Source organism: Cetorhinus maximus, chromosome 8, assembly GCF_964194155.1.
Source record: "Cetorhinus maximus chromosome 8, sCetMax3.hap1.1, whole genome shotgun sequence".
Lineage (NCBI taxonomy): Eukaryota > Metazoa > Chordata > Chondrichthyes > Lamniformes > Cetorhinidae > Cetorhinus > Cetorhinus maximus.
Genome location: NC_135886.1, coordinates 145,869,918 through 145,890,779, shown reverse-complemented (window position 1 = coordinate 145,890,779; position 20,862 = coordinate 145,869,918). Strand labels below are relative to the sequence as shown.

Here is a 20,862-nt window from a genome sequence, read left to right as displayed (position 1 = left end):
CTGTTGAGGTGCAAACCATCCGACTTTTACAGGTCATCACCTCCCCCGGAACCAATTCCAATGACCCAGGAATCTAAAGCCCTCCCCCTCCTGGCACCATCTCTTCAGCCTCGCATTCATCTGTTCTAACCTCCTATTTCTATGCTCACTAGTGTGTGGCACTGGGAGTAATCTGGAGATTAGTACCTTAAGGTCCTGCTTTTTAATGTCTTTCCTAGCTTCTTAAACCTCTGCCCGTAGGACCTCATCCCCTTTCCTATCTATGTTGTTGGTCCCGATATGGACCACAGCCTCTGGCTGTTCACCCTCAACCTCTAAAATGTTGTTCAGCCGCTTAGTGACATCCATGACCCTGGCACCAGGGAGGCAACATGCCATCCTGGATTCACATCTACAGCCACAAAAACGCCTGTCTGCTCCCCTAACGACAGAATCCCCTATCGCTATTGCTCTTCCAGTCTTCCTTGTACCCCCCACCAATACAGCTGAGGAACAATGGGCTCTGGCTGCACCCCCCAGTTGAATCATCACTCTCATCAGCATTCAGAACCGAATACACGTTGGAGAGTGGGATGCACTCAGGGGACTCCTGCTCTACCTACCTGTTCCTTTTTCACTGTCTGGTGGTCACCCATCCCCTTTCTCTCTGCATACCTTTAAGCTGCGGGGTGACCACATCTATAAATGTGCTACCCACATAACCCTCAACCTCACGGAGGCTCTGCAGTGATGTCAGCTGCTGCTCGAGTTCCACAACCCGGAGCTCAAGCTGCTGCAACTGGCGACGTTTCTTGCACAAATGGTAATCCAGGACATGGGAAACGTCCTGGAGTCTCCACATAGCACAGGATGGGCGCTCTCGAGGTTGGAGCAGACCTGCCATTACTCTATTACTAACTAATAACCTTGTTACTGCTGATAAATGTTACTACTGGTAATAAACCTTACAACAAGTTGTAGATTAAATGTCCAAAAATTCTCACAAGTTAAGGTTTGTTTTAAATGTCCTTCAGTACTGTGTGAATGTGTGGATCTGTGTGAATGTGTGTGTGTGCGTCTATGTGTGTGTGTGTGTGTGTGTGTGTGTGGGGGGGGGGTCTGTGTGTGTGTGGGGAGAGGCAGGGTCAGAGTGTGTGTGGGTCTGAGTGTGTGCGGGGGTGTGGGATCTTAGTGTCTTGGTTGGGGGTGCCTGTGTGTGTCTTGGATTAGTTTGGGATTGATAGAGGGCTATGGAGAGAGGGCGAGTCAGTGGGGATTAGTTTGGGATTGATACAGGGCTATGGAGAGAGAGTGGAGCAGTGGGATTAGTTTGGGGATTGATACAGGGCCAAGGGGAGAGAGCGGGGCAGTGGGATTAGTTTGGGGATTGATACAGGGCTATGGGGAGAGAGGGTGGGGCAGTGGGATTAGTTTGGGATTGATACAGGGCTATGGAGAGAGAGTGGAGCAGTGGGATTAGTTTGGGGATTGATACAGGGCCAAGGGGAGAGAGCGGGGCAGTGGGATTAGTTTGGGATTGATACAGGGCTATGGGGAGAGAGCGGGGCAGTGGGATTAGTTTGGGATTGATACAGGGCTATGGGGAGAGAGCGGGGCAGTGGGATTAGTTTGGGGATTGATACAGGGCTATGGGGAGAGAGCGGGGCAGTGGGATTAGTTTGGGGATTGATACAGGGCCAAGGGGAGAGAGCGGGGCAGTGGGATTAGTTTGGGATTGATACAGGGCTATGGGGAGAGAGTGGGGCAGTGGGATTAGTTTGGGATTGATACAGGGCTATGGGGAGAGAGCGGGGCAGTGGGATTAGTTTGGGGATTGATACAGGGCTATGGGGAGAGAGCGGGACAGTGGGATTAGTTTGGGATTGATACAGGGCTATGGGGAGAGAGCGGGGCAGTGGGATTAGTTTGAGATTGATACAGGGCTATGGGGAGAGAGCGGGACAGTAGGATTAGTTTGGGATTGATACAGGACTATGGGGAGAGAGCGGGACAGTGGGATTAGTTTGGGATTGATACAGGGCTATGGGGAGAGAGCGGGGCAGTGGGATTAGTTTGAGATTGATACAGGGCTATGGGGAGAGAGCGGGACAGTGGGATTAGTTTGGGATTGATACAGGACTATGGGGAGAGAGTGGGGCAGTGGGATGAGTTTGGGGACTGATACAGGGCTATGGGGAGAGAGTGGGGACAGTGGGATTAGTTTGGGATTGATACAGGGCTATGGGGAGAGAGCGGGGCAGTGGGTTTAGTTTGGGATTGATACAGGGCTATGGGGAGAGAGCGGGGCAGTGGGATTAGTTTGAGAGGATGGATCAGATTGATCAGTCTGAGCTTTGATGAGAGGTTAGGAGGAAGCTTGTGTGGAGCAGGAATACCATAAGGGACCGAATGGCCTGTTCTGTGCTGAAATACAATGTGACGCACAGGTTTGTTTACCCATCAAAATGGTGGGACACTAAATTCTATTCTGTGTTGTGGAATTTGATGATTGATGTCAGTCAATTTGTGTTTCTATTGATGTGAATGTTCCTGTTTTCGAGACTGGGATCTGAGATTCCAATCATTTAACCTGTGAGATAAAAATAAAGGACCCGTCTCTCTCCTGAACCCGTTTCCTTGCTGTATTACAGGAGTGGTTGCTGTTCTATTCTGTGGGATTACTCAGGCTCACTATACCTACAATAACCTCTCTCCAGAATCCCGGATCCGCACAAAACAGGTCAGGAGTTGCTATTTGCACTGTGTGTTTTGGGGAGAGAGGTTTAAAGTGGGGGTTAAAGTTACTCAGCAAATAGCACATCCTTTCTAAACTCTACCCCCACAACCTGTGTTTCAATGTTGACCTCACAGTCAGAATTGGAACATCACTTATCTGTGTAAATGTTGATGGATCCTTGTGAGAAGTCATTTATGGGGTAATTTCTCCGATGTACTAGTTTGCTTCCTCAGTTAATCAGTCGTCTGGATCAGTTTGAGATGTTTCAGCAGAGACACTCCGGCACTTACCCTGACTCTTCATGTGGAGCTTTAACTGCAGCTTTGGACAGAATGTCGGACAGCCAGACCTGAGCCTCGAGCTCCCTGTGTACTCATCCCTGTGACTTCAGCTTTCACTCCTGCCCTTCACTGCTACCACCCAGGTTAGGGGTTGCCACTCAGGTTGGGGAGAGGGCTATTCTTGGAGCTTTTATCACATGAACCTCACCTTAAACTGCCCACCCGCAGCTCTCCCACCATTGTCCAGCTGCACTGTCTCGACATGTCCAATCAGGCAGGGAATAAAACTCTGATCCCAATTGGATTCACCCTGATTGTCAGTCAAACACCCATTACCCCATCTCCAAGATTTTTATAACCAGTAAATGAAATTAGGAACATAGAAAATAGGAGCAGGAGGTGGTCATTTGGCCCTTCGAGCCTGCTCCGCCATTCAATATGATCATGGCTGATCCTCTATCTCGACGCTGTACTCCTGCTCTCTCCCCGTACCCTTGAAACCTTTAAAGCCCAGAAATCTATCTATTTCCTTCTTAAATATATTCAGTGACTTGGCCTCCACAGCCTCTGTGACAGTGAAGCACCCTGACAATGCAGCACTTGCTTAGTACTGACCCTCTGACAGTGCAGCACTCCCTCAGTACTGACCCTCCGACAGTGCGATGCTCCCTCAGTACTGTCCCTCCGACAGTGCGGTGCTCCCTCAGTACTGTCCCTCCGACAGTGCAGTGCTCCCTCAGTACTGTCCCTCCGACAGTGCGGTGCTCCCTCAGTACTGACCCTCCGACAGTGCGGTGCTCCCTCAGTACTGTCCCTCCGACAGTGCGGTGCTCCCTCAGTACTGTCCCTCCGACAGTGCGGTGCTCCCTCAGTACTGACCCTCCGACAGTGCAGCACTCCCTCAGTACTGACCCTCCGACAGTGCAGCACTCCCTCAGTACTGACCCTCCGACAGTGCAGCACCCCCTCAGTACTGACCCTCCGACAGTGCAGCACTCCCTCAGTGCTGACTCTCCGACAGTGCAGCACTCCCTCAGCACTGACCCTCCGACAGTGCAGCACTCCCTCAGTACTAACCTTCCGACACTGAACCACTGGGGAAATTTATTATCTCTAAAGGTGATAGTTAATGTCTTGGAGTTTTTAAAACGTAAATCGGCAGCCAAAAGCCAGATGTGTCAATATCAATTTTCATGTTGGACTGAATTCTCCGCCCTCTGCCTCTGATGGATCTGAATTCCAGCCAATTGTGTTGATGTTTTTATGTACATGTTCAGCATGGGATCCCTCCAGGAGCTATCACAGTGGAGTAGCTGTGGATCTCCAGGAGCTATCACAGTGGAGTAGCTGTGGATCTCCAGGAGCTATCACAGTGGAGTAGCTGTGGATCTCCAGGAGCTATCACAGTGGAGTAGCTGTGGATCTCCAGGAGCTATCACAGTGGAGTAGCTGTGGATCTCCAGGAGCTATCACAGTGGAGTAGCTGTGGATCTCCAGGAGCTATCACAGTGGAGTAGCTGTGGATCTCCAGGAGCTATCACAGTGGAGTAGCTGTGGATCTCCAGGAGCTATCACACTGGAGTAGCTGTGGAAGTTGCACACGTTTTGATGAATTTGATGAAACACTCCACGTGCCCAAGTCGCAAAACAAATCCTTGTTAACCGCTCGACCCCTCAAATATCTGCGCAAAACCCCCCCTGCGCATTTCCTCTTGTAGCTTCCCCACTGCATCCAGAACAGTCCATCCGACACAGACCTACCTCCCCAGCTTCCACTCTCAGACTCCGTTAGCTATTTCCGCTTTGGCAGCCATGATGAGTTGCTAATTGTTTTGTGAATATGCCAGACGCTGGATTAGACAGAGCAGTTTGGGAAGTCAAGTTATAGGAATGAACATCAAAGACAAACTCCGGATACTTTGGGATTCCTGTTGGTATCTTTCTGAATAACGGCTGAGAATGTGGTGACAGTTAAGAGGATTTAATCCCCAGCTCTGTAGTTGAAATGATTCTTTAACTGAGACTCTGGCAATGTTGTGCTTGGTCACCTGATTATATTAATCTGATATGAATTAATATAAATATTTCTCATTTTGTGTTTTTCAGTTATTTGAACTCCTCAATTTCTTAGCAGAAAATTTTATCTTTTCCTACATGGGGTTAACTCTCTTCACCTTTGAGAGCCACATCTTCAATCCCACCTTCATAATCGCAGCTTTTGTATCCTTTCTGATTTTTCAGTACCTGAAGGCCTGGTGTAGGATCCTGTTTGCATTTTGGGCTGATAAATGACACATAACATTCACAGCACACACGTGCAAGGCTATAATCAACTCCAACAACAGAGATTCAACCCCTTGAAGTTCACTATCAACATCCTGGGGGTTACCATTGACCAGAAACTGAACTGGACTAGCCATATAAATACTGTGGCTAAAGAGCAGGTCAGAGGCTGGGAATCCTGCACCGAGTAACTCACCTCCTGACTCCCCAAAGCCTGTCCAACATCTACAAGGCACAATTCAGGAGTGTGATGGAATACTCCCCACTTGCCTGGATGAGTGCAGCTCCCTCAACACTCTAAGCTCAACACCATCCAGGACAAAGCAGCCCACTTGATTGGCACCCCATCCACAAACATTCACTCCCTCCACCACCGATGCACAGTGGCAGCAGTGTGTACCATCTACAAGATGCACTGCAGGAACTCACCAAGGCTCCTTAGACATCACCTTCCAAACCCACAACCACTACCATCTAGAAGGACAAGGGCAGCAGACACATGGAAACACCACCACCTGGAAGTTCCCCTCCAAGTCACTCACCATCCTGACTTGGAAATATATCACCATTCCTTCACTGTCGCTTGGTCAAAATCCTGGAACTCCCTCCCTAACAGCACTGTGGGTGTACCTACACCACAGGGGCTGCAGCGGTTCAAGAAGGCAGCTCATCACCACCTTCTCAAGGGCAATTAGGGATGTGCAATAAATGCCGGCCTAGCCAGTGACACCCTCATCCCCAAGATGACTCAATAAAACAGAAATGTCCACTCTAAGCGCTGTTTTAAGAGGCGTACTCCAGTATTGGAAAAAGTGGGAGCTGTATCATTGGGTCCGTCTACACCTGAACTGTGCTGGGACCAGTGTTCTTGCGAACTGCATAACTAAGGAGGTAGAGAGGGTTTTGAACTAAATTGTGGGGGCAAAGGATAAAATATGGGCAGATGTTGAATGTCAATGAATCGAGACAAGGGAAGAGAGGGATGTATTAATATGTGAAATGATAAACAGACCATGACAGGAAGGGACAGAGAGTACAAATCTAAGAGTAAATCAGCAGATAAGGCTAAAGGTTACAAAAATAATAAAAGGACAAAATTAAAGTCTTTTATCTAAACACATGTAGCATTTGAAATAAAGCAGATGAACTGGTAGCACAAATAGAAATAAGTAAGTACGATTTGATAGCCAGTTCAAAGATATGGCTGGAGGGTGACATCGATCGGGACCTGAATATTCAAGGGTGTGTGATATTTAGGAAGCTAGGAAAGGGTAGAGGGGTAGCTCTGTTAATTAAAGACGACATTCACACAATAGAGAGGGATGACCTAAGTTCAGGCTCGAGGGGCCGAATGGCCTACTCTTGCTCCTAATTCATTTGTTCGTATGTATGTTGTGCTCTGAAAATAGATATAATCCCAAAATATAAAGGATTGTTGAGAGAATTAGTTTATATGCAGGTTTGCTCCTAAAAATTATAAGCTGAATTTATCTAAGTTTTAATGAAAATGTAATTGTGAGGTTTGTTATTATTTGGACAGAATTTGAATTGTGAGCTCTTCCACAGCACAGAGTACAGTGCTAACTCAGGTAGCTGCAGAAATGCCTTTTTGATTAAATATTGAAACAAAACTTTAGTAAATTGATTCTTTCTGGTGAATCGATGGGAGGTTGTGATTTCTTGCTGCATCGTAATTCCAGCTGTTCATTCCTTAATCCATTAACTAGCTCGCTGTGTTCCTTGGGAGAGCTGCTAATATTTACCCACTTTCTTTCCTCCTGAACCTGGGCCGGAGAAAAAAGATTGGCTCCAACCTGCAGCACATGATGATGTTTGCAGGTACGTCTGTATATGATGATGATGATGATGATGTTTGCAGTACGTCTGTATATGGTGATGATGATGTTTGCAGTACGTCTGTATATGGTGATGATGATGTTTGCAGGTACGTCTGTATATGATGATGATGATGATGTTTGTAGGTATGTCTGTATATGAAGATGATGATGTTTGCAGTACGTCTGTATATGGTGATGATGATGTTTGCAGTACGTCTGTATATGGTGATGATGATGTTTGCAGGTACGTCTGTATATGGTGATGATGATGTTTGCAGGTACGTCTGTATATGATGATGATGTTTGCAGGTACGTCTGTATATGATGATGATGATGTTTGCAGGTACGTCTGTATATGAGGATGATGATGTTTGCAGGTATGTCTGTATATGAGGATGATGTTTGCAGGTACGTCTGTATATGAGGATGATGATGTTTGCAGGTACGTCTGTTACTCTGTGAATTTTATTATTCAACTACATCAAGATGTAATATATTCAAAACCTATCGCTCCCTCTACTCCTGTCAACTTCTTCCCTTGTGAATTCCTCTGTCAACTTTCAGAAAACACTATCATTGTGGAAACACATTATATGGAGGTGCCATGTGGGAGGTTGTAATTACAGCGTGACAGGTTTACATAAGTTTCCAGCATAAATAGGAATTTATAATGGAAATATATAAAGAAGTACGGACAGAATGTGTGACTTTAAAATGTGGACTGCGTTTCTATCTGCAGGTCTTACTCCGATTACCCCCTCACCCCAAACTGCACTAAAGCTGAAGCCTACACTGCCTAAACCTCCAAGGGAGATAGACTCATTTTTAAAAAATCTTTTTGGAAATCTTTTCATCCTGGAGGATGAGCTGTTGTCATCATATCCACTTTCCTCTCCACATGTCAGTAAGAGGGATGTTTGAAGTGTATCTGTGACACATACTCAGCAATGTACATGGTCACTGTTGCAACATTGCTGCAGTGAGGTCTGACAATAGATGAAACTTCTCACTTTACTCCTGAGTGTGTGTCTCTGACACTGAGGACAGACTGAAGTCTGTCAAACCAATCTCAAATCATTCTCAATCACCCACTCCCTTAAACATTGATCTAAATTCTCTCTAAACATTTCCACACTGTCAGTGGTGCCCTTAGTCAGTCAGGCCCGTGTGTGTATTCTTGGACATTCGGTGTTGGTGGTGCACATGGAGTTTTTCGGTTAATACCATGGAGAATTCAACCAAATGCTTGATTAGTTTAACTCAGAATTTCACAAACTATTTAACGTTCTGAAAAAAGACACCTTTCTGTCAAAGCTTTTCACCTTGCACTCATTAGGACAATCTGCAAGGGTACCAAATTATTAAGGGAACAACAATGTATCATCTACATATCAGAAATATGTGAGGGGTAGGAGGTTAGGTGTCATTCCATCAAGATGTTTGCAAGAGCTAAGCCTAGAGGGGATCCCAAAGACTGCTGGATCGTACCAAACAGCCTGTCCCTTTGGATGTTCACAACAGGCAAGGTACAGACTGCACCCAACCAGCCCACGCTCGCAAAGCTTAAAACAGTGTTTGACATTAGATGTGGTTCCACAATTGGACAGCATTTGCTAAGTAATCCTGAGTGTGCTAAGAATTACACTGACAATCAATTTAAGATTATCAGTTGGGTGCGCAGTGTGGCTCACTTACACATGTTAGAAGCTACATATATTAATACACAGGGCCCTGTCCTTTGCAGACAGAAAGGACATGTACACATATTGCACCTTTTTCAACTAAACAAAAGAGGCGACCGCCATTCTCTGCTTCATTCCCTACGGCAATGCCTCGGCCAATCAGAGTCAACCTGTCTGGTTTGAATTTAAACAAAGCTTGGCAGTTAACTGTTGCATTCTCCATGGCGATGCCTCTACCAATCAGAGACCACCTGCCAACCAATCAGCCCTCTCTTCTCATGCAGGATAAATTGTTGTTCACTTTACAATCTGGTATTCTTGCCAATTCTGTCCTGATGAGTGCAAGATGAAAAGCTTCGACAGAATGTCCCTTCTTTCAGCTGACAAACGACTGTTTATTTAATATTCATTCACTCGTCACCTCTGTGCTCACCACACTGACTCCTGGTCCAGCAAGGCCTTCATTTTAAAATTCTCCTCCTCATGTTCAAATCCCTCCATGAAAGGGAAATCATGTTTGACAAACCTGTTGGAGTGTTTTTGAGCAGAATAGATAAAGTGGATGTGGTGTATTTGGATTTTCAGGAGGCTTCTGAAAAGACCCTTCACGAGAGGTTAGTAAACAAAATGAGAGCACAAGGGATTTGGGGGAAATATACTGGTTATGGATTGAGAATTGGTAAATGGACAGAAAACAGAGAGTAGGAATAAATGAGTCATTCTCAGGTTGTGGCTAGTGGGGTACCACAATGATCGGTACTTGGATCCCAGCTGTTCACAGTCTCTATCAATGATTTGAATGTGGGAACCAAATGTAATATTTCCAAGTTTGCAGATGACACAAAACTAGGTGGGATTGTGAGTTGTGAGGAGGATACAAAGAGCCTTCAAGGGGATTTAGACAGACCAAATGAGTGGACAGGAACATTGTAGATGGAATATAATGTGGAAAAATGTGAAGTTATCCACTTTAGGTAGGAAAAGCAGAAATGCAGAGTATTTCTTAAATGGGGAGAGGTTGGGAAGTGCTGATGTCCAAAGGGACCTGGGTGTCCTTGTTCATGAGTCACTGAAAGTTAACGTACAGGTTCAGCAAGTAATTAGGAAGGCAAATGGTGTGTTGGCCTTTGTCGCAAGAGGCTTTAAATACAGGGGTAAAGATGTCTTGCTGCGATTGTATAGAGCCTCGGTGAGACAGCACTTGCAATATTTTTAAAAAATTCTTTCATGGAATCTGGGCTTCGCTGGCTGGGCCAGCATTTATTGCCCATCCCTAGTTGCCCTTGAGAAGGTGGTGGTGAGCTGCCTTCTTGAACCGCTGCAGTCCATATGGTGTAGGGACACCCACAGTGCTGTTAGGGAGGGAGTTCCAGGGTTTTGACCCAGTGACAGTGAAGGAACGGCGATATATTTCCAAGTCAGGATGGTGAGTGAGTTGGAGGGGAACTTCCAGGTGGCGGTGTTCCCATCTATCTGCTGCCCTTGTCCTTCTAGATGGTAGTGGTCGTGGGTTTGGAAGGTGCTGTCTAAGGAGCCTTGGTGAATTCCTGCAGTGTATCCTGTAGATGGTACACACTGCTGCTACTGAGTGTTGGTGGTGGAGGGAGTGAATGTTTGTGGATGTGGTGCCGATCAAGCAGGGCTGCTTTGTTCTGGATGGTGTCAAGCTTCTTGAGTGTTTTGGGAGCTGCACTCATCCAGGCAAGTGGGGAGTATTCCATCACACTCCTAACTTGTGCCTTGTAGATGTTGGACAGGCTTTGGGTAGTCAGGGGGCGAGTTACTTGCCGCAGGATCCCTAGCCTCTGACCTGCTCTTGTAGCCACAGTATATAATGGCTGGTCCAGTTCAGTTTCTGTTCAATGGTAACTCCTGGGATGTTGATAGTGGGGAATTGATTCAGTGATGGTAATGCCATTGAACGTCAAGGGGCTATGGTTGGATTCTCTCTTGTTGGAGATGGTCATTGCCTGGCACTTGTGTGGCACGAATGTTACTTGCCACTTGTCAGCCCAAGCCTGGGTATTGGACATGGACTGCCTCAGTATTGTGTACAGTTTTGGCCTCTTTACTTAACCAGACTCATCCCTGGGATGGTGGGATTGTCCTCGGAGGAGAGATTGAGGAGACTGGCCCTGTATTCTATATAATTTAGGAGAATGAGAACTGATTTCAGTGAAGTGTGTAAAATTCTACAAGTCTCGACAGGGTAGATACAGGTAGGATGTTCCCCCTGGCTATGGGGGGCAGGGTCTAGAACCAGGCGACAGAGTCACAGAATAAGGGGAAGGCCATTTAGGACTGGGATGAGGAGGAATTACTTCAGAGAGAGGGTGGTGAAGCTTTGGAATTCTCTACCCAGAGAGCTGTGGAGGCTCAGTCATTGAGTGTGTCCAAAGCAGAGGTTGATAGATTTCACGATACCAATGACACCAAGGGCTACGGGGATAGTGTGGGAGGATGGCATTGCGGTAGAAGATCATCCATGATCTAGTTAAATGGTGGAGCAGGCTCGAAGGGGCTGAATGGCCTACTCTTACCCGTGTTCCTATATCTCCCCTTCCCTATGTCTGTAACCTCCTCCAGCTCCCACACCCTTTCTACCTCTGTAACTTTCTTCAGCCTCTACAACCCTCCCTATCTCTGTAACCTCCTACAACCCCTACAACCCTCCCTATCTCTGTAACCTCCTCCAGCTCCTACAACCCTCCCTATCTCTGTAACCTCCTCCAGCTCCTACAACTATCTCTGTACCACCTCCAACCCCTACAGCGCCCCCATCTCTCTAACCTCCTCCAGACATGACAACCCTCCGAGATCTTTGTAATTCTCTAATTCTGGCCTCTGGAGCATCCCTGATTTCAGTTGTTCCTCCATTGGTGGCTGTACCCTCAGCTACCTGGAATCCCTTCCCTAAAGCTCTTCACCCCTCTCTCTGGCATGGACTCAATGAGCCAAATAGCCTCCTCATGTGCCATAAGTGGCTCTTTGACTCCTCCTTTAATACCTTCCTTAAAACCTGCCCCTTTGACCAAGCTTTGGGGCACCTGTCCTAATGTCAGTCTATGTAGCTTGACGACAGATTGTCTGAGAATCACTTCTTGGGATGTTTTACTTCATTAAAGGCGCTATGTAAATACAAGTTGTTGTTGTAATATCAGTGGTATTAAACTCGATTACCACAGCCAGTATGCGCTGTGTTTGAATGCACTGAGTTATATTTAAGATATCACTGCTTTGCCCTAGCATGCAAGCTGTCTAACATATGAATGATTCTGTCTTGCAGGCCTGAGAGGGGCCATGGCATTTGCCTTGGCCATTCGTGACACTGCTACCTACGCACGCCAAATGATGTTCAGTACGACACTGTTAATTGTCTTCTTCACCGTCTGGGTCTTTGGTGGAGGAACGACACAAATGTTGTCATGGCTTCGAATCAGGTGAGATCTCCCATGCAAACAACATCAGGTAGTTGCTGTACAAACTCAAGACCATGGTGTCCAATCACTTGATAATAGATAACATCACAGGAAAGGACGGGAGAGATGCTGAGGAGTTAAATAATTTAGTGGAAGACAAATGTCTAAACACCTGAACCCTCTGATTGACACATGGTAAATCTCAGGAAAGGATTATTGATAATACTACTGATGATACCCAATCCAGTTCAGGCTGTGGCTCCAGAGAGGAGCGGCCACAGTCTGAGAGAAATCAGAGTGTGACATCACAGAAAAACAGATAAGTGATTGATTTGTGAATGTTTTGCTCGTTTATCTTCAAAGCCCATGCAACATATTAGTTAATTATAAAGGTTTTACCTCGGGTTAAGGTGCTTAATTGGGGGAAGGCTAATTATAACAATATTAGGCAGGTACTGAGGAATCTAGACTGGAGGCGGATGTTTGAGGGCAAATCAACAACTGACATGTGGGGGGCTTTCAAACGTCAGTTGATAAGAATTCAAGACCGGCATGTTCCTGCTAGGATGAAGGATAAGTATGGCAAAACAAAATAAAAACAGAATTACCTGGAAAAACTCAGCAAGTCTGGCAGCATCGGCGGAGAAGAAATCAGTCAACGTTTTGAGCCCTCATGGCTCTTCGGCAGAACTGAAGCATAGTTTCAACAAGGGAGAAATATAAATTGGTTTAAGGTGGGTGGGGGGGAAGAGACACATTGAGGGTGTGGTGTGAGCAGATAATCAAAAGATGTCAGAGACAAAAGGGTCAAAGAGGTGTTGAAGGTGGTGGTCTTTGTCTGAGAAAAGTGCTAATTAAGAATGGAAAACAGGATATTCAAAGTACAGCTCTAGTGGGGGTGGGGTGGAAAGACTAAAGGTTTTAGTTTTAGATTTAAAAGTATGGCAAGTTTCAGGAAACTTGGTTAACGAAGGATATTGTGAGATTAGTCAAAAAGAAAAGGGAAGCATTCGTAAGGGCTAGAAGGCTGGGAACAGATGAAGCCCGTGGAGAATATAAAGAAAGTAGGAAGAAACTTAAGCAAAGAGTCAGGAGGGCTAAAAGGGGTCATGAAAAGTCATTGGCAACCAGGATTAAGGAAAATCCCAAGGCCTTTTATACATATGTAAAGGGCAAGAGGGTAGCCAGGGAAAGGGTAGGCCCACTCAGGGACAGAGGTGGGAATCTGTGTGTGGAGCCGGAAGAAATGGGAGAGATACTAAATGAATACTTCTCATCAGTATTCACCAAAGAGAAGGACTTAGCGGTTGATTTGTCTAAGGAAGAGTGTGTACATAGCCTGGATCATGTTGAGATCAAAAAAGAGGTGTTAGGCATCTTGAAGAATATTAAGGTGGATAAGTCCCCAGGGCCAGATGGGATCTACCCCAGATTACTGAGGGAGGCAAGGGAGGAGATTGCTGGGGCCTTGACAGAAATCTTTGTATCCTCACTGGCTACGGGTGAGGTCCCAGAGGACTGGAGAATGACCAATGTTGTTCCATTGTTTAAGAAGGGTAGCAGGGATAATCCAGGAAATTACAGGCCGGTGAGCCTTATGTCAGTGGTAGGGAAATTATTGGAGAAGATTCTTCATGACAGGATTTACTACCATTTGGAAGCAAATGGGCATATTAGTGAGAGGCAGCATGGTTTTGTGAAGGGGAGGTCGTGTCTCACTAACTTGATCGAGTTTTTCGAGGAAGTGACAAAGATGATCGACGATGGAAGGGCAGTGGATGTTATATACATGGATTTCAGTAAGGCCTTTGACAAGGTCCCTCATGGCAGACTGGTACAGAAGGTAAAGTCGCACGGGATCAGAGGTCAGCTGGCAAGATGGATACAGAATTGGCTTGGTCATAGATGACTGAGGGTAGCAGTGGAAGGATGCTTTTCTGAATGGGGAGCTGTGACTAATGGTGTTCCGCAGGGATCAGTGCTGGGATCTTTGCTGTTTGTAGTATACGTAAATGATTTGGAGGAAAATGTAACTGGGCTAATTAGTAAGTTTGCAGATGACACTAAGGTTGGAGGAGTTGCAGATAGTGAAGAGGATTGTCAAAGGATACAACGGGATATAGATCGGTTGGAGACTTGGGCAGAGAAATGGCAGATGGAGTTCAATCCGGACAAATGCGAGGTAATGCATTTTGGAAGGTCTAATACAGGTAGGAATTATACGGTAAATGGCAGAACCCTTAAGTGCATCGACGGGCAGAGGGATCTGGGTGTACAGGTCCACAGGTCACTGAAAGTGGCAACGCAGGTGGATAAGGTAGTCAGGCAGGCATATGGCATGCTTGCCTTCATTGGCAGGGGTATTGAGTATAAAAGCTGGGAAGTCATGCTGCAGCTGTATAGAACCTTGGTTAGGCTTGGAATATTGCGTGCAATTCTGGTCGCCACATTACCAGAAGGATATGGAGGCGTTGGAGAGGGTGCAGAGGAGGTTTACCAGGATGCTGCCTGGTCTGGAGGTTATTAGCTATGAGGAGAGGTTGGAGAAACTCGGATTGTTCTCACTAGAGCGACGGAGATTGAGGGGCGACTTGATAGAAGTTCACAAAATTATGAGTGGCATGGACAGAGTAGATAGTCAGAAGCTTTTTCCCAGGGTGGAAGAGTCAATTACTAGGGGACATAGATTTAAGGTGAGAGGAGAAAACTATAGAGGAGATGTGCGGGGCAAGTTTTTTACGCAGAGGGTAGTGAGTGTCTGGAATTCACTGCCAGAGGAGGTGGTGGAAGCAGGTACGATAGTGGTGTTTAAGAGGCAGCTTGACAAATACATGAATAGGATGGGAATAGAGGGATACGGATCCCGGAAGTGCAAAATGTTTTAGTTTGACAGGCAATATGATCGGCGCAGGCTTGGAGGGCCGAAGGGCCTGTTCCTGTGCTGTACTTTTCTTCTTTGTTCTTGTTGTTTTATTAGTGTAGAAAGGTTTACTAGCAGTAGTAAAGGTTATTGTGAGTTGCAGTGCTTATTAATTGTAAATTAACTAAAAATAAATTAATTAACACATAATCGAGATGACAGGGCAGGTGATGTGTTGCAACTGCAGAATGTGGTTGTTCCTGGACACTGGGCTGATCCAGGGCAAATGTGCAGTAAGTGTCTGCGGCTTGAGGAGCTTTGGCTCGAGAGTCATTGAGCTGGAGGCTGAGCTGCAGACACTGCGATTTATTAGAGAAGGGCAAAATTATCTGGATACTTTGTACCTGGAGACTGTCACACCTTTAGAGTAAGGTTTTCTGAATTGGTCAGAGGTCAGGGATAGGAGGGTGTGACTGCGAGTGAGGCAGGTCTGGGGACCTAGAAGGTGGAAGTGGAGGAGCCTCAACCTTCGAAGTTGTCCAACAGATTCAATGTATTTGCAGCCTCTATGGATGAAAGTGGTGGCTGCAGGGTAGATGAACAAACTGACCATGGTACAGGAAGCCATTCAAGCGGAGCGAGTTAATAGGAATGTAGTGGTACTTGGAGACAGTATAGCCAGGGGGATAGACACAGTCTTGGTGTATAATGTGGGAAAATGTGAAGTTATTCACTTTGGCAGGAAGAATTAAAAAGTCGAGTATTACTTAAATGGAGAAGGGCTGCATAATTCTGAGGTGTAAAGGGATCTCGGTGTTCTAGTACACGAGTCACAAAAAGTTAGTATGCAGGTACAGCAAGTAATTAAGAAGGCTAATGGAATGCTATCCTTTATCACGAGAGGGATTGAACATAAAAGTAAGGATGTTATGCTTCAGTTATACAGGGTATTGGTGAGACCGCACCTCGAATACTGTGTGCAGTTTTTGGTCTCCTTATTTAAGGAAGGGTGTAAATGGAGGTGGTTCAGAGGAGGTTTACTAGATTGATACCTGGAACGAGTGGGTTGTCTTATGAGGAAAGGTTGGACAGATTGGGCTTGTTTCCACTGGAGTTTAGAGGAGTGAGGGGTGATTTGATTGAAGTATACAAGATCCTGAACGGCCTTGACAAGGTGGACATGGAAAGGATGTTTCCTCTTGTGGGTAAGTCCAGAACTAGGGGGCAGTGTTTTAAAATTAGGGGTTGCCTTTTTAGGACAGAGATGAGGAGAAATTTTTTCTCTGAGGGTTGTGTGACTTTGGAATTCTCTGCCTCAGAAGGCGGTGGAGACAGGGTCATTGAATGTTTTTAAGGCAGTAGATAGATTCTTGTTAGGCAAGGGAATCAAAGGTTATCGGGGTTAGATGGGAACAGATCAGTCATGATCTTATTGAATGGCAGAGCAGGCTTGAGGGGCTGAATGGCCTACTCCTGTTCCTATTTAAAATAAATAAATAAATAAATACAGTTTTCTGCAGCTGAGAGTGAGAGTCCAGGCGGCTGTGTTCCCTGCACGGTGCCAGGGTTTGGGACATCTGCCCAGGGCTAGAGAGGAACTTGCAGTGGGAGGGGGTGGATCCAGTGGTTGTGATCCATGTAGGTACCAACAACATAGGTAGAACTAGGAAAGAGGCTCTGCTGAGGGAATATGAGCAACTAGGGGCTAAATTAAAAAGCAGAACCTCAAAGGTAATAATCTCTGGATCACTATCTGAGCCATGAGCAAATTGGTGTAGGGTAAAAAGATTAGAGAGTTAAATGCGTGGCTTAAAGATTGGGTTGGGGAGAAATAGATTTTGAATCATGAGGCACTGACACCAGTACTGGGGAAAGTGGGAGCTGTACTGTTGAGACATTCTTCACCTGAACTGTGTTGGGACCAGTGTTCTGGCGAATTGTATAACTAGTGTGGTAGAAAGGGCTTTAAACTAAATAGCGGGGGTGAGGGGTCAAGTTTGGGAAGATGTGGTAAATTAGATAGAGAAGAACAGGTAAGAGAGCAAGATATGAATAAGGAAAATAATGATCAGAGCCTGGCGGGAAGGGACAGAGTGTACACACATAAGAGTGCACCAGCAGGTAAGCTAGAAATTACAAAAATAGTAAAAAGACAGATCTAAAGGCTCTGTATATAAATGCACGTCACATTCAAAACAGAACTGTTGAATTGACAATACAAATAGAAATAAATATGTAAAATCTGATAGCCATTATAGAGACATGGCTGCAGGATGACAGAGACTGGGACCTGAATATTCAAGGGTACACAACATTTAGGAAGGACAGGGAGCTAGGAAATGGTGGAGGGGTAGCTTCGTTAATTAAGGATGACATTGGTACAATCGAGAGAAATTACCCAAGTTTGGAGATCAAGATGTAGAATCAGTTTGGTAGAGATCAGAAATAGTAAAGGTAAGAAGTCACATGTGGGAGTGGTTAACAGGCCCCTTATCAGTAACCACACTGTAGGATGGGGTATACAGGAAGAAATAATTGGGGCTTGTGAGAAAGGTACAGCGATAATCATGGGTGATTTTAATCTACATATAGATTGGACAAATCAGATTGGCAAAGGTAGCCTTGATGATGAGTTCATAGAATGTTTTCAGGACAGTTTCTTAGAGCAGCACATTCTAACACCAACCAGAGAGCCGGCTATACTAGATCTGGTAATGTGCAATCAGACAGGATTAATTAATGACCTCATAGCGAAGGCACCTCTTGGTAGCAATGATCATAATATGATTGAATTTCATATTCTGTTTGAGGGGGAGAAAAGTAGATCTAAGACTAATGTCTTAAACTTAAATAAGGGCAGTTATGAGGGCATGAAGACAGAGCTGGCTAAAGTGATCTAGGAACTCAGGGTAAGGGATGGGTCAGTAGCGACGCAGTGGCAGACGTTTAAGGAGATATTTCAGAATACTCAGAGAAGATACATTCCAGTGAGAAAGAAAGACTCTAATGGAAGGACACACCATCCGTGGATAACTAAAGAAGTTAAAGATAGTATCAAATTGAAAGAAAAAAGGTATAATTCTGCAAAGATGAGTGACAGGTCAGAAGATTGGGCAGAATATAAAGAACAGCAAATAATAGCTGAAAGAATAATAATGAGGGAGAGATTAGAGTACAGGAGAAAGCTAACTAGAAATATAAAAACAGTAAGAGTTTCTAAAGGTATTTAAAAAGGAAAAGAGTAGATAAGGTGAGCATTGATCCTCAAGAGAGTGAGAATGGGAAATTAATATTGGAAAATAAAGAAATAGATGAATTGAACAGATATTTTGTGTCCGTCTTCACTGTAGAGGATACAAGTAAATAATTGTGGATCAAGAGGTGAAGGGAGGGAGGAAATTAAAACAATTACAATCATCAGGGAAAAGGTAGTGAGAAAATTATTAGAACTAAAAGCTGACAAGGCGCCAGGTCCTCACAGAACCTTTACAGTGCAGGAGGAGGCCATTCGGCCCATCGAGTCTGCACTGTCTCTCTGAAAGCGCAACACACCTAGTCCCACTCCCCTGCCTTATCCCCGTAATCTTGCACATTCTCTCTTTTCAGGTAGCAATCCAATTCTCTTTTGAATACCTCGATCGAACCTGCCTCTACCACCCTCTCAGGAAGTTTGTTCCAGACTCCAACCACCCTCTGGGTGAAAAAACTTTCCTCACATCACATTTACACCTATTGCCAATTATTTTGAATCTGTGCCCTCTAGTTCTTGATGTTCTCCTGAGTGGGAACAATTTCTCACTATTTATCCTGTCCATAACCCTCAGGACCTTGAATACCTCTATAGAGTCTCCTCTCAGCCTTCTTTTCTCCAAGGAAAAGAGTCCCAACCTCTCCAATCTATCCTCATAGCTACAGTTCTTCATCCCTGGAATCATTCTTGTGAATCCCCTCTGTACTCTCTCCAATGTCTTCACATCCTTCTTCAAGTATGATGCCCAGAATTGGACACAGTACTCCAGATGAGGCCTAACTAGTGTCTTATACAAGTTCAACATGAACTCCTTACTCTCGCACACAATGCCCCAATTAATAAAGCCTAAGATACTATATGCTTGATTACCTGCTCTCTCAACATGCTGTACCATCTTCAATGACCTATGTATGTATACACCGAGGTCCCTCTGTTCCTGCACCTCCTTTAGAGTTTCTCCCTTTATTTTATACTGTCTCTCCACATTCTTCCTGCCAAAACGAATCACCTCACACTTCTCTACATTGAACTTCATCTGCCACTTGTCTGCCCAATCCACCAACATGTCTATGGCCTTTTGAAGTTCAAGACTATCCCCATCACAGTTGACAGTGTTTCAAATATTAGTATCATCTGCAAATTTTGAAATTATGCCCTGGACACCACAGTTTAGGTTATTAATATATATCAGGAAGAGCAAGGGTCCCAATACTGACCCCTGGGGAACTCCACTACAAACCTTCCTCCAATCTGAAAAACAACCATTTATCACTACTCTCTGTTTCCTGTCACTCAGCCAGTTTCTTATCAAAGTGCCTACTTTCCCTTTTAGCCCATGACCTAGAATTCTGCTCTCAAGTCCATTGTGTGGCACTGTATCAAATGCCTTTTGAAAATCCATATACACCACATCAACAGCGTTGCCCTTATCAACCTTCTCTGTTACCACCTCAAAAAACTTCAGCAAATTAGTTAAATTTGATTTTCCCTTAGTGAATCCATGCTGGCTTTCCTTAATTATCCTGCACTTGTCTAAGTGATTATTGATTTTATCCCATACTATAGTTTCCAGAAATTTCCCTGCCACTGAGGTCAAACTGACTGGTCTGTAGTTGTCGGCTTTATCCTTGCACACCTTTTTGAACAGAGGTGTAACATTCACAATTCTCCAGTCCTCTGGCACCTCCCCAATATCTAAGGAAGACTGGAAGATTATCAGAATTACCTGGAAAAACTCAGCAAGTCTGGCAGCATCGGCGGAGATGCTGCCAGACTTGCTGAGTTTTTCCAGGTAATTCTGTTTTTGTTTTGTTTTGGATTTCCAGCATCCGCAGTAGCTTTTAGCTTTTTGTTTTCATGGAAGATTATCACTTGTGCCTCTGCAATTTCCACTCTCACTTCCCTCAGCACCCCTGGATGCATCTCATCCGGTCCTGGTACCTTATCTATTTTAAGTCAAGATAGCCTTTCCAACACCACCTTCCTCTCAATTGTAAATTCTTCTAGTGTACCAGTTACCTCCTCTCTCACCTTGGCCTGGGTAGCAAGTTCTTCCTTTGTAAAGACAATTGCAAAATACTCATTTAATACCTCCACTATTTCTCCTGTCTCCATATGCAAGTCCCCTTTTTTACCTCAAATTGGCCCTACTCTTTCTTTTACTATCCTTTTATTATTTACATGCTTAATGAAGACCTTGGGATTCCCTTTCATGTTCGCTGCCTGTTTCTTTTCATGCTCTCTTCCTTGCTTTTCTTACTAATTTTTTCACTTCCCCTCTGGTCCTTCTATATTCAGCCTGACATCTGTTCCACGCGCACTTCTTCATTTTCATCTTCACCTCTTTCTCTCTCGTTATCCAGGGCACTCTGGATTTATTTGCCCCATTTCCCCTTCAAGGGAATGTACCTTGACACTGGCTGCAACACTTTTTCTTTGAAGGTGGTCCATTGTTCAAATCACCCCTCACTCTTCTAAACTCCAGTGGAAACAAGCCCAGTCTGTCTAACCTTTCCTCAAAAGACAACCCACT

General features: G+C 45.1%; 1 protein-coding gene across 2 annotated transcripts in view; it reads left to right on the top strand.

Annotated features, from left to right (window-relative positions):
* Positions 1–20,862, top strand: part of slc9a6a (solute carrier family 9 member A6a) — a 64,725-nt gene that overhangs the window by 34,410 nt on the left and 9,453 nt on the right. For both annotated transcript variants that reach the window (XM_078547733.1, XM_078547732.1), the window contains exons 9-12: positions 2,631–2,719; positions 5,104–5,217; positions 7,008–7,119; positions 12,087–12,240. In XM_078547733.1, coding sequence (XP_078403859.1) covers positions 2,631–2,719; positions 5,104–5,217; positions 7,008–7,119; positions 12,087–12,240 — 469 coding nt within the window. The remainder of the gene's footprint in view (positions 1–2,630; positions 2,720–5,103; positions 5,218–7,007; positions 7,120–12,086; positions 12,241–20,862) is intronic.